We start from the raw sequence: 15,237 nt of genomic DNA, 5'->3' as shown, positions 1-15,237 counted from the left end.
TATCGTCACGCCCGTAAAAATGATGTCTGTAAAAGTATGAAACGAACACTCAACAGGTCCCGTTGCAAAGAGCCGCGGTCTCGGGCCCCACCGTGGCGTACCGTTAACTCTGCTCCTCCTCGTTTGCGATCATACTCGGTCATCGTTCACTTAATCCGCTTCTCCTAATTAGGAATATGAATGATCGTCATGTTACGAGTTGTCGATCTGTTACAAAGAAATAATCATTCTCCAGATGCTACCGTGAATCGCGTAAGCTTCCGTTATAGTATAAAGTTCCCCTGCGGTAAGATTTCGCTACACTTTTGTAACGTGATAACTGTAACTTGGAAAAAAAAGATTCCTAACATCTTCGCGCAAGGAATCTCTTCTTGTAATTAGTTTAGTCTCGGGTCAGTCCCATTAAAAGGAAAGGCGGTGAATGTGGGGCGCCTTGCGCACACGATACCTTTCTATGAAGCCGTATCTCTGATAAAAGATTTCACACGCCGCACTCAAATGTCAAAACTTCGACCGTGGCAGACCATGGCAACAATGCCATTGTTCGAAAACAGGCAATGTATGTTTCACTCGGATTAGATTAACGCGAATAAAATAAGCTTTAATTAATATTTTACCATCAGAAAATTCTCAAAAAATATACAATTATATGATAAACGCGATCAACGTTAATGCTAATAATTTGTAAATACTATACTTCTTCAATTCAATACAAATCGACAAAAAAAATTTATTATTAATGACAAAAGAAAGCTCAAGAAGATACATATTATTGCACGGTCCTCATAGTTCATATAATTACCGTGAGATAATTATCGTGAGATATTATATATCATGCACAATACCGCTATGTGTATTTATCAGATAAATTTAATAATATCCTTTACTAATGCCTGTTTCTACCAATGTATTTAATTTCGACGTAGCTTTAACTTACTCTTCATCTTTTTCTAGTTTAAAGAATTATAAAAAGAAGAAATAAAAGAGAGGAATACGGGAAAATATAGGTTGGATAGTAAAGCTTGCTAAGCAAGTTCAATATCTATAATTAAGAAGACTTGATGGTTTAATAATGAAATTGGCTGTAGCAATATTATTAGTATGTTAATTCAGCTAATTCTTCGCTGAAATGAAAAATAACCTCTGTGAAGTTGGCACCTTATTTTTAAAAAAATGAAATTTTCGACAGAGTTCTGAATGCACCCCAAGAGTTCTACTAAAAGTTATTAGCATTTAAAGCGCTATGACTAATGGTTTAGAAGATATCGCAATTTTTCGTTGTGCGTTTTGTGAAGTTAGCATCCCAAATTTTAAATTTTCGATTTTTAGTGTTAATTTGCCAGAACTATTTTTTATTTTAGGCAGGAACTTCAGAACTCTTCGGGGTGTATTCAGAACTCTATCGAAAATTTCATTTTTTTTAAAATGAGGTGCCAACTTCACAGAGACTGAAAAATAAAATATAACATGGTAATGAAAACTATACTAATATAACAAGTTTTTTTCATTACAGCTGCAAAATTACGCGTCATATTAGCTAGCATGTTAAAAATTTTGATCTATATATTAGATTAATTTTCATAGAAAGTTATCTTTGCTATATTAACAAATGTGTTGTTGTTAAAATAAATATGATTACCTATAATTGCTAATTTTATTCAACTGTACAACTTTGCTACTTTAACATAGAAAACAGGTCGTAGATTGACTGAGTTAGTAAAGATTTAACGAAACTTTTTCCATAAAGATAAGTTAAAAGAGGTTAAAATTAATCTACATTACTGGAAACGAATATATTATAAATCGCCGATCTATTAGATTTTGATGAGATTAAAATTTAGCGATATCTGAAAAGTTCTATTCTTCTCGACAAAGTTTTTTTTACTTGAATTTAGATTTTTATAACCGCGAATTTTTCATTTCTTATTGGAAATGAAACAGTTATGATTATTTAGAACGTTGATTACGAAAGTAAATTAGATAAAACGTGTTCGAGTGGTTAGAAAAATTAGAAGCAACAAAGCTCTCGCAAATTACTATAAATAATATTAAAATCATATATTTTACTAAAGAAGAGTGAGAACTTTCTTGCTTCTATTATAGAGTTGTTTTTAACCACTTTTTCAAGTTGTTTTTTGCGAAGAAATATAATAATATTTTATCAGAAAACGATAATGAATGTCACGTAGATCATTGAAATGCTATTACAGACAGTCTCTAGTTCTTCTCTCCGCCTTCGGTATCCGTGATTTCCCTTTTTCACCGCTCTCCCTCACTTGTTCATTTTGTGGAGCAACTTTAGCGAGCAAAAAGTCGAGCGGCACGCTCGCCTAAGTGACCGTCGTACGATGGCTGGTACTTCTCCGACCGAGATCTCCCAGAGGCCTTTCCGATTTTCCTTTTGTCGGTTTCTCCCGTCGTAATCGGGTAGATCAGTCCGCCGATCTACTCTGGCATGGATTCTCATGCCTCTCCGTCTCGTTTTTCGCAAAACGAGTATCAGTTGGCAGATCAGTGTCGCTTTATTTTCACGAGTCATGAGAATATATGTAAATTAATCTGCCAACTCATTCCCATAGCTTCATTAAGCAGCTCGTATCAGACGCCTAGTTCCCATTCACTTCGATATGGAGACGACACTTTGGGCCGCTTCTTTTACCTTCTACTCCGACGCACCGGTCAGAACTGGGTTGTAAGGTCAGGATATGTTCGTCGACCCAATCACCGACTACTTGGCCCGCAAAGAGACGGGCATTAACCCTGTCCTCGGTAAAGAGCGACTATATAGAGAGAATGACCGAGTCTGCGGTTCTCGTCCAGAAAGCATCCTCCGGAATGCTTCCTTAACCGCCAGTATTAAATTAGAATTTTATAATAGTTCAATATTTCTTCTTCATATTAACTGAAGAATACGGCTTAGTTTACCATTGAAACTCTTTTACCTTATTTAGCCACTAATGGAAAACTATGCGTGCCTTGACAGCTTTGCCGAAGAAAAATCAACTCCAAGTTGGCCACCGAGGTCTGTCATTAAAAAATAATGTGGCAGAAGTGGGACGCTTTGTATGCACGTGACGTGACATAAAATTCACGCGTAGTCATTGCAAATACATCATTCGAGACTATATACGCTAAGAGGGTTAAAGTGTCACTATTTTCCAGTTAGTTCGTGGCAATCTATTGTACACGACAGTTCATTTCCTGTTTGTTTTATGTTTGGAAATATATTGGGAAAAATCGTAAATTGCTTATGGCATTATTAAAAAGACATTTCAATCAAATGGGATGAACGTTGCAGTTTCGTATCGTAGGTGTCTGACGGATAAAAAACAATTTAGAACGACGCGAATAATCATTTTCATCGCTGACCGTCTCTAACTGTAAAATTATCCTAAAATTGCGTAGGTATCTGTAATGTCATAGATGCGTTGGGAATTCTCCGAGTCATCTTGAATGATTATAGTATTCTTCAAAAGAAGGACGGGAATCATAAAATTTAGTGTGGTATTCTTCTACATTCTCTTCGCGCGCAGAAAGTGCATGTGATATGGCGCTATCTGAGCCATATCTTCATGAAGAATACAATAGAATTCACTTATTAATAAACATAAAGTGTCTTAATTTTCCAACGTAAATCCATGACCCATATATGTATTTTTAACATCTTTCTAGCATTATATACGTAGATTAAGATCTTTCGATGAATTTTGCCGTGGTATCGTTTTTCATCATTCTTTAACAGTGTATTACATAAATAGCATTTGATGAAACACAGAACAATTATTGCAATATGTGTTTTCTAATTCTATATATTTTACTTTCCCTAGAACATTATGAGATGTATTCTGGATTCAATAAAAAAAACGTACGATTTTCTTTTTAGTTTTCATCAAATGTGATCTCTTTTTGTGTCACGTTTAATTAAAATCCACTTATTTTTCTTCGTAATAAGAATAATAAATATCAAATACATTCTTGGTGATTTATGTCATTGAATATTAATAAATTTAACGTATATTTATAAAGACTTTAACAGCAATTCTCCAATTCTCTTACAAGGTCAGACTTTTATTCGTTCACCTGTTACTATCTTGAATTGTGACGTCAGAAGCGAGAAAATACACGATAAAATTTTTTGCAAAATGTATTCTAATATGAAAATACGATTTAATTAAGCAGCACTTACAATTGATAAAATCGATTTGTAAATATACCAAAAAACTTTTTTGTTGATTAATTAATAAATAATCATATATCTGGAAATAAATTATACATATACCAAAAAAGAAATATTAAGTGAAAATCAATTGATTAAATTAATAATGTATAGGAATGAATATATGTTCACTTTTGTCGCCGAAATAAAAGAAGATAATTTCCATTTTTATAAATAATATACACAAATTTATTCTATCGATTATAAATATTATTTTATATTAAAAATACCATATATCAATTCAAATATAATTTGTAAGAATTTTGGTGTGTTTTCTTATTTCTGACATCACAATCTGAGAAAGTAGTTGTAAGTGAACAGAGTAGCCTTAATTACAGTCATACGTTTTCGCTGTTGGACAATTAACCGTCTACTGTTAACATTTTCAGTGGCATCAAGCTGTGCTCGCAAAAGGGAAAACATGGAAATCACCGCGATTTAAATTAAATAAGTTCGCAGCGACTTTAATGCCACGTTTACTGACACGCACGACCGCGGTTGCATGTTCTACTAGCTACAATTCTTTAGCGATTATTTTGTTTAAATTATACGTTATATATTATAAATGTGAATATGCATATAAAGTTCTTGGTACTTGTTACGGGCTTTTGACATCGCTGTAACGTTCTCGAAGTAAGAGTTTACAATAATTTAAATAAGGTATTATAATATGTTTGCCTTTAGCAATCGCTATTTAACACTACTGTGAAATATATGACTCTTACTTTATTACTATAAATAAAAATATTTTTGTCATTTATATTCGTTGTTTTTATCAACTATTTGCGATCTTCTTTTCTGAAAACAAAAATAAATAAATGAGCTTCTTCAACTAAAACTCAATATTAAAAAACTCAATAATTATCACTCAAAACGTTTCCTTCAGTAAAAATGACTTCGAATCTAACAAGAAATCTGTTACGAACTATTAATGATACTGTTCAAATAAACATATGAAAATTAAAATAATAAATAGTAAAGGATTTTTATCTTTCGAAAATAAAATGATAAGAATAAGGACACGTAAGAAACGGTAATAAATTTTTATTATATGTATATTTTTATCAAACTATCTAACACACTATATGTAAGTATGTGCTACATACTTTATTATGCTAAAATATCTTTACGATTTACCTGATTACAACTATTTTGCAATTTCTTTTCTGGAGAAAAGAAATAAATACACTTCTTTGTCTGAAGCTTGTTTGTTAAGAAAAAAAATAGCTTAGGATCTCGATTTTAACATAGAATTGCAAACTACAGGCACTTGTCAATGTCTTTATCTGATCATTTGATTAATATACATACATTTTATCCACTACAAATGCACCTGTTACAGATTGTAATTGAATTACGGGACTAGTAATAATAAGAATTGGTATAATAATAAGCAATGAAGCTTAAAGGAGGGAATACCTATGATTTTATCAAGTGTAAAATATTGCCATAGCGTTCCAGGAAATTGTTATTCAGGCGTTATGCTAATAACGATAGCGGCCGCGAGCCGTGAACCGGGAAAGCCGTTACAAGTATTCGCACAAATAACGTACTGAAACGCTCTTTAACCATTGAATAAACTTGACTTGAATTTATGAAAATTAGAAACTAAACATACCCTTTCAAAATATGATTGATAAAATGATTGATAACGCTTAATTTATCGAGATCCAGTTTCTAATAACAAACGGTTCCTTAATTAATTAATTTTACATAAAGTTAATTAATTCTGTCTGGTAACTAAATTTATTAACAAAAAATAACGCAAAACAAAATGTATTTATATATATCTTTTCATTATGTAACAATATTTCAGCAGAACCCGTTGCGGGACAGGTGTTCTCGTCCTCCGACGAAAGTTTGGACGAAAAGAACGACGCGGAAATTTTTCGCGCTGTCGTCGAGTCAATGAGACAATGGATGCTTCACAAAAAAGTTAATCACAGAGGAAAAAGAGAGGTATCCAAAGTTTGCTATGAGGACATCGGGTGCTTCGAAGATACTGGACCCTTCAGTTATCTAGAGATGCTACCGTCACCGCCAAAGGACGTCGGAACTAGGTAAAAAGCAGAAGGCAATTTTTGATAATATCTACAAGAAATGTTAATTGACACCAACTAAAAGTAACATTAATGGTATAATTTTGTACTCAACAACGTAACTGTTATGTAACACCATATGTTGTACAGTTTTAACCAAAAATATATATACTGTACTTTTTTTATTTACCTAGATTTTTTTATTTGCGTCACTTATTAATTACCGGCATTATATAATACATAAGCCTAAGTTTAAAATTATTTGAACAAAAGATAATTTACAACAAATATCGTAAATCAAAATTTAATTAAAACATTAAATAATAGTTAATAAAGTGTTTAATACTTTCGATCAAGATTGTACTACATTTTGTTTAGCGCAAAATTACAACATAGATATTATGTTATTTTTAATTGGTAGTCGACTAGGATGGCGTAAACTCTGTTACGGAAAATATCTGATATTGTATTACGTGATGTGTACGTGAAATCATATAATTGAGATATAAAATATTTTTATTTTAGAAAATTGTATAATCGACATTTTCTTTCGTTATATAGGTTCCTCGTATATGGAAGTAGAAAGGCAAGATCGATCCCCATGGAAGTGCCCGCCGATAACATAAATGATAATGTCCGCCGTGCCATAGATCCTAATCTTCCAACCAAAGTAATTGTACATGGATTTGGAAGCGATTGTAACCATTTATGGGTTTACGATATGCGATCCGCGTTAATGAGCATCCACGATTGCAATATAGGTACTTATGTAACAAAATTTACGTAACTTTGTTAATGGCTCGTGTCCAACCGATTTTAAAAAATAAAAACCTGGCCTACATCTTTCACACACAATCCGTACAAGAATTTACAGAAAGTTTAACGGTAAACGTTGTCTCTATATTTTTTGTAAAATGAAGAAAATGTATATCTTTAGTTTATTAATTCTATTATTAAATATCATGATTATTTGTTAATAAAAATTAATTTTCTTTAATAGTAACATTACAAATAGAGAGGCTTGTATAATTTTTATGTAAAATGTCTAATTGTACTGTTTACGCACTAATTATGAGATCTAATTATGATATAATAAATTCAATGATATTCACTTTTTAATTATATAAATATACAATAATAATCGAACAATTACGATCTTACAATCAGATATGTTTAAGTGTTTTTTTTTTCGTTAGATGTTAACTACATAATTACACACTTCTAGTTTGCGTGGATTGGGGACCTGGCAGCGCTGTACCTAATTACGTAAGGGCAGCGGCCAACACACGATTAGTTGGCCGACAATTGGCAAAATTAATTCGTAGTTTAAACGTGCCGCTGGAAAAAGTGCACTTAATAGGATTCAGTCTGGGAGCTCACGTAGCCGGATTCGCCGGTGCTGAGCTCGAAAATGTCTCCAGAATTACCGGTAAGTCAAACATTCTACACATGATCTCTGCGATCTTATCGTATCAAATCGTAAAACCGAGTTTTACGTAAAATAAGTTTTACGTAATTCGACAGATATTTAAATAACAGCTCTTTCGATGAAACTGTAATGTATGCAAATCGATTCTTCAGGTAGAGGAGATCGAGGTTGATTGTCACAATTTTTGAATAATATAATTTTTAGACAAAAATGTAAGATTTTGAAACACCCTTTCTCTGTATGTATTATAGTACACCTATATATCTTAGAGAGATATTAAAAAATATATTACTTTTTTAACTATATATCATCGTAAAAATTAACAAAATATTTTTTACAAGTCTCAAAAGAAAAAAAACGTTGAATATACTTCAAGGTCAATTATGTGTTTTACACTTCTAATCAGCTCCGAAATTTCTTTATAAATATTTATAGGTCCAGTATATTTTAAATTAATACATCTTTGTTTAAAGTTAACAAAATAATTAAACAATTTTTTTATTTTAAATATTAAAATTTAGGTAATAAAATTTTGTAACTTAAAATTATGAAAGATTGAATAATATTTATACGAACAATTTTTTACAAAGTAATTAAAAAAATTGGAGTCCACTAGATTTGCGTGTACCAACTATATAGGATTGAACGACATTTATATTATATTTTATTTTTTACTATATTTTTATTAAAAACAATATATTTCTTAAACGCGCATTTATATTGCACGTGACATAGTTTTCAATTTAATCTATGTAGCACATTTGCGCAATACTCATCATCTCTTCTACGACATTAACTTAGATCCATTGTATTTGTCTGTATTTGCATTGACTTGAATTGTCAATCTCCGTATAAATTTCTTGTGTACGAACATCTCGATAATTGCAATCTGGCCAATCGAGCACGATCTCCAGCGTATAATCGATTATTAGAGAGTAACTGTAACAAGGTCCCGCTCTCGACAATCATTTCGATGCATTTAAATGCTCGATGCATTCTATGCCTCTTACCTCGACACGCGCTGATGCCTTTTGATCGAATACCAGCACGGTGAATTATCGATCGATCGTGTTTTTTTTACTATATATGGGTACCATGTAGTACATGTAATCGGGTTTCTCCAGGTTTCTTTCTCTGGGATTTTAACAAAATGGGACAAGCATTTCTCAAATTTTAAATTATTATAAAAATGTTTTATTTTATAAATTAAAATTTGATTTTAACTATAAAAATTTGGTTAAAATATACCGGACAACAATTGTTATAAAATATACTAAACAAAATTATAGATTAATGTGAAGTAAACTGTTAAGTGTGTATAAACATATTTCTTTGTTATTTACAAAGCAGAAAAACATATTTTATAGAAGTAACTAAATTTTTTTATATGTATAATAGATGAATAAAGAAATTGAATGTTAAAAATGTGCTCCAACTAAAAGTAGATTTTCGGAAGGCATTAAATTTTTTTCTAGTGCAGAGCGAACGATATCCTTCCACCGATATGTTTCACGCTTCTTTGACGCTATTTTAAGTAAAGTTAAGAAACAATTTTTTTCGTAATTTGTACGCAATTCGCTGTCACAAGTATTTCATCAACTTCAAAGCGAATTGTGTTTTTATTCACTACATATCTTTTATTGTGATCTCTCTTACTTTTGAACGAGTTTCGACAAGGAGAAACTTATTTTCTAAACTTGAGAAGTAAATTTATATACTCTTTCACGCTTTTTTACTTATTCCACGTAAAGTTGAGAAGCATTTTTCGCAATTTCTATCCCGATTCCATACGTTCATCATCGCAAAGGTAAATGAATAGTCGGTTACGCACGACGTGTAAAGTAAAAGCATTATTTATCTAAATAACTCCCACACCTGTAGGAGCAATCGGTTGATATTTTTCCAGTAAGCGTATTTACTATACATTTAGTAATTTAACATTCGAATACTTATCCATAATGCTGATTGCCTCTGTTGGAAACTGAAATAAAATTTCTCTTCAAATATGATAGCAATCTTGGCGAAAATGATTGCAGAGACGCCAGGGACCGTTACTTATTGTTAGTACAACTTTCCAGATCAATGACAGTTCTTCATTTTTTATATTTTTATGATTATTTTAAATATTATAATTGAGAAACTCATAAATGAAGATTATGAAATACACATTCTATTTTTGTATGCCAATAGGACTCGATCCTGCAGGGCCACTTTTCGAGTCGCATGATCCGAGAGTTCGTCTGGACGCAACAGATGCAAATTTCGTTGATGTTATTCATAGCAACGGTGAGCAGCTTATCTTGGGTGGACTCGGCTCATGGCAGCCCATGGGCGACGTGGACTATTATCCGAATGGTGGAAAAATGCAAAGTGGATGTTCGAATATCTTTGTCGGTGCCGTTTCTGATATTATTTGGTGTAAGTTCAGCTCAGGCATATCATAAAAATATCCAAAACTAACATCAGAATCTATCATATAGACGTCTGTAATACTATAATGATGTAGGTCTATAAGATCTATACAAAAGAGAGAGATATTTTTACGGAATTATCTAAAAAAAAACTTAGCTATAGATACAGATCTGAAAAGAGTTTTATTTAATTATCTAAATAATTATTTAGCAATTTCAAGTACGATAAGCAATGCTGTAAAATATTTTGACATTCTTGCAACATTCTTGATTTGAGTGTCTTCATAATTATTTTTATGGTCCAACAAAATTATTTTTAAATCTGTGTATCTAGCTAAATTATTTTATTTCAACAAAATTGGTTTTTTATGCACTTTATGTTAACTAAAGGGCACTAATTTAAATTAATTTTAAGAAATTCTTTATATACGAGTTATAATATCCAAACTGATATAACTCGTAAAAATAAGCAAAAAACAAATATGTTTATTTTAATAACAATAATTCAAATTTGCAGCAATTGTGTAACATAAAAAATATAATTAAGTGCATCTAATAGATCTACTGACAGCTTCGGAAGTTGAAGTATATAAGGTGATAAACCTCTATTATATGTATAACAATGTGATCGTTATAGCAAGCGCGGTCGAGGGCAGATCATTGTGCAACCATCGGCGAGCATACAAGTTCTTCACTGACTCCGTAAGTCCGAAATGCCGATTTCCAGCGTTTCCCTGTGAACAAGGGTACGATGGCCTATTGAAGGGTGACTGTTTCCCCTGCGGCATGGACGGTACGGATCGACCCTGCGGCGACATGGGTTATTACAGCAACGAGTCACCTGCCAGGGGCCAGCTTTACTTAGTGACGAGAGACGAAGAGCCTTTTTGCGCTCATCAATATCAGATCAAGGTTTACAACAGCCGCAGCGAGAGATCCACCAAAACCTATGGCAAACTTCAGGTGAGCATTCGAGATAAAAACTCATCTTGTTTTCAGCGAGTACAACAAATAGTAATGGAGATTCAATTTTTCTTTTTCACGAAAAAGACGGTTTTGCTGAAACATCTAAAAATTCAATAGATCTGAAAATAATTTTGTTTGACTGAAACAATTATGTACAACGTTCAAATTAGTTGCTAGGATGCGATGTCACAACTTTTTGTAACATTTCTTATCATACTTTGAGATTTCTGTATAATTATTTTGATGATCGATCAAAATTATTTTTTGATCTGTATTTATTAGTTAAATTTTTAAGATACTTCAGCGTAAAATTGTTCTTTTTGTGTGCAAATGTCATACATTCACATACATTAACATATAATACTTACAATTAGAAATTAGAAATTATTCCTGTTCAATTCTATTTTCAAGTAAATAGAAAATATAGAAATTTCTGTTTTATTTTTGTTACAAACAGCTTTCACGAATCTATTCTTTTAGATGGTTTCTTCGTCTTATTGTTAGATCAAAAATAAAAGTGAAAGTTCTAAAACCTTTTTCGTGATATATATATATATATATATATATGTATATAATATATGTATAGGTATCTCAGTATCATACGGATTTCTTTCAGATTACGCTTGTAGGTAAAGGTTCTTACAACGACACGTTTGCGATGACTCGCAAGGACGAAGAACTTTTGGTCGGAGCCATTCTTCAAAAAATTGTCGTACCGCATCCTGCAGTCACGTATCTCGAAGCGATCGAAGTAAGTGAAATATCTTATCGAAATAATCTATTAGTCTTACAGTCTTATGCCCGTTTCTATTAATGTAGTTTAATTTTTTAAAACTCTTTAAAATTCAACTAACTCTTTATCTTTATCTATTCCAATTGTAAGAATTAGAAAGAGATGAATATAAGTTGATAGAAATATATATTGGTAGAAACACAGGCATTATTGAATCAGAATAAAGAATTGAAAACACCAAAATCAGCAATTGGTTCTACATTACTACATACAACGAATTATGAAAATTATATAATGTTAAATAATTATAAATTATATTATGTTAATGTTATGTTAATAGATCAAATACACGGCGTACAGCGGCTGGATATCGTCCGGCTTGGTGTCCTGGACCATTGACAAGGTGGCTATAATCGACAGTTTCGGCAAGATTCTGTCGGTTTGTAAGAAGGGCTTAATTCTAGAATCCGGTCGATCAGTTTATCTACCCCTTTACCCCGGTGAATGTAACATACCTTTGGACACCGACAACTCCACTGTGTCTTCCTCAGTACCGATACTCGAACACGTAGAGATGGAGGACAAACAGGGTGGCATAGGACCCTTCACGAAGGAGCAAAACTACGAGACGAAGGATTCTCCAGGATACTCCGTGGAGATCCTGTCGACAGACAGAACGCCGCTGAGGCGAAATCTCGGTCCATTCACGAAAGAGCAGAATCGACGCGTCTCTGAGATCGAGACGGTGACGACCTTCAAAGAGGCAGAGAAACGGCGCAACGCCGCGAACCCGTGGATCATCCTGGACATATCCGGTGACGGCGACTCGAACTCGCTGGAAAACGCCGAGTCGGAACAAGGACGAAGCTTCTCCGGTGCTACGAACTTGATCTATCATGCCTCGACAGTGTCCGAGCATGTTGCTGAAACCACTGTGACTACCGTCGCAACTACGACGGAGTACTTGCCGGAAATCAAAGAACCGGTGTTGCGTCCGAGTAAGAAGGATGCCGGTCGATCACTCAAGTTGCCTGAAATCACAGAACCAATCCTACATCCACGTGCTACCAGACACAACACGCGAAACGAGGTGGTACTACACGACGAGATACAGGAAACGTCATCGACATCCACGAGAGCGTTCACCGTGCAGTTTCTACCCGAGCGATTGGCCGGTATCCTGGCGCAGGCGGAACGATACGCTCGACAGACTCTGCTGCCCCTGATCTCGCAGTACACACCAAGCTTTGTAACCGGTATACGGCACGAAGAGCCCAAATATTTTCCTCTTTTGAGTGATATAGTGCGTCCAAGAAGTGTTGATAACACTGCAGAGACCAGTAAGACGACTAGTCGACCATGGAATGGCGATCAAATTCTACGGGTAGAAATCGGCCAGCGTAAGTCCGAGAAGTCATTCAATCTTGACGATAAACGTTATGAAGAGTCCACTTCGAGCGTTCAAACGGAGAAGAACAAGGACGAGCATACTGTATCGAGAGCTGAGGAATCGCCAATGATAGTCGAGGCTATGCATCCAGAGAAAACAGCCAGCACCAATTCTACCGGTCTCGAGACGAAAGCAGCGAGCAAGGATAGCGATTGGCAGCCAATTGGTGAACCGATTGTTAAATCGACCTTGAAGAACTTTCCGTCGCGAAGAGACTCAAATGTTTCGCGATCGCTAGATTGGTCGATTGATCATAGTCATGACTGGACCGTGCAAAAGGCGAACTCAAATATAGAAACTGAAATTAAGTCTGACAACGACTGGGTGCCGATCACTATCCAGGTCAAGAGCGACGCTATCTCGACGACTGTGCGAATTGCGACGTCGAGTGAGGAAACGGTGACGGCAACGACCCCGACGTTGAAAATCGATACCATCGACAATTCGCGGAAATCCGTTGAAGATAGTGTTCTCGACGAGACGACAAAGGAAGCCACGATCGCGAACATGTATGAGAGGAAATTCATACCTCTGATTGACTTGGAAGCGACTACCAGCGACCTGCCCTCATCAACCGACACTAGCGATGTTTCAAGTTCTACGACGATTGCCACGCATATCCAGAAGATTCCGCGATATAAGACAACAAAAAGTGCCAGAACAATAATACACCCTACGATGATGTTCCCATACGCTTACGAGCGAAAAAATGATCCTAGAACGAGATATATACCGTTAATCCCAGAAGAGGATATGGGCAGAGCTTATCCGATGTTTGAAAGGGATCGTTAATATTTTTGTATACGAAAGAATGATTTAACAAATGAGTTTTTTTTTTATATTAAAATATTCGCAAAATGCAAAATTATATCTTCTGAAGCACCCTATTCGAACATTATCAAAATTAGAAAATAAACTTTATAATTCTTCGTTGAAATTCAGAATTTATTTCTATAAAGTTGTCTCTTTATTTATATTGTAAAACCGATGTCAAAAACTCAGAAACTTGTGGGATTACCGGCATCACGATAGAAAATGATCAGTAACTTAGGATTATTTTAATCAGATATGTTTCTATGATTTGGATTTGAAGAAAACTGTGTTCCGGAAATAAATAAAATCGCAAATTCCCTACACTTCTTGATTTAAATTGTAAAAAAAATTGAAACTTGTACTACAGTGATTTTTTGATAACTTTATTTCTAAGTCGGAAAGTTTGATTTATAATAAATCTTTTTTAAAGTAAATTTTGAAATGAAATTTTGTTGTAAAAAGTACAACTGATAGTCTGTGATGAGAAATAATGCGACTTAAAATCAGTGTTCAGACTCTTCTTATCTCTTGCCCCAAAATTAAACGCGCTATTTCTTGTATAATGATGATATTAGATATAAAATATAAAGATAAGTGTAATTTTTGATGAAATATCGTGCCTTATGATAGTTGCTTATCATCTTATTAACAAACTAATGCTCTTTTTTAACAAGTTTATATAAAAATAATTCTATTAAAACTTAAAAGGCATTATCTTCAAACCACAAATCTCAAGAGAAAGGTTTTTTTTTTTCAGAATTCACGATGTTGATAGGAAATTTATGGCGCTACACAGTAGTGCTATATTTCAAATACGCTGCTGTCACAAAAACTTCATCGAGTGATATCTTTTCTTGGCGCTTACTTGAGATATTTTTTCGAAGAACTAAAAAAAATTGTAAATTTTTCTTTTGGTCATTAGGATTGTTAAGACTTAATGTGACTTTAGAAAAAAAATCTTTAATAACTTTCCTTTCTTTTCATAAAAATTGGGAGCCCTTAACTTTATTACCTTTGTATATATATATATATAGGAATTTTTTACATAGCTATATATATATATATATACACAACACACATATATATAGCTTCGCCTTTTACTATTAATCATAATTATTATTATCATCGTCGTTATCGCTGCCATTAATTCTTTTTTTCCACGCTTATTTATGCCCAATCT

At 33.5% G+C, this 15,237-nt stretch overlaps 1 protein-coding gene across 1 annotated transcript; it reads left to right on the top strand.

Annotated features, from left to right (window-relative positions):
• Positions 1-2,967: 2,967 nt before the first annotated feature.
• LOC108773544 (uncharacterized) lies at positions 2,968-14,040 on the top strand. The gene is made up of 8 exons (XM_018539382.1): positions 2,968-3,022; positions 6,033-6,276; positions 6,817-7,016; positions 7,481-7,684; positions 9,875-10,102; positions 10,733-11,058; positions 11,678-11,812; positions 12,135-14,040. The coding sequence occupies exons 1-8, from the start codon at positions 2,968-2,970 to the stop codon at positions 14,034-14,036; spliced, it is 3,294 nt and encodes a 1,097-aa protein (XP_018394884.1). The 3' UTR covers positions 14,037-14,040.
• Positions 14,041-15,237: the final 1,197 nt, after the last annotated feature.

The sequence above is a fragment of the Cyphomyrmex costatus genome, unplaced genomic scaffold (genome assembly GCF_001594065.2).
Source record: "Cyphomyrmex costatus isolate MS0001 unplaced genomic scaffold, Ccosl1.0 scaffold214, whole genome shotgun sequence".
Classification (NCBI taxonomy): Eukaryota; Metazoa; Arthropoda; class Insecta; order Hymenoptera; family Formicidae; genus Cyphomyrmex; species Cyphomyrmex costatus.
Note: the sequence above shows the minus strand (reverse complement) of the source record. Positions and strands in the feature narration are given on the sequence as shown.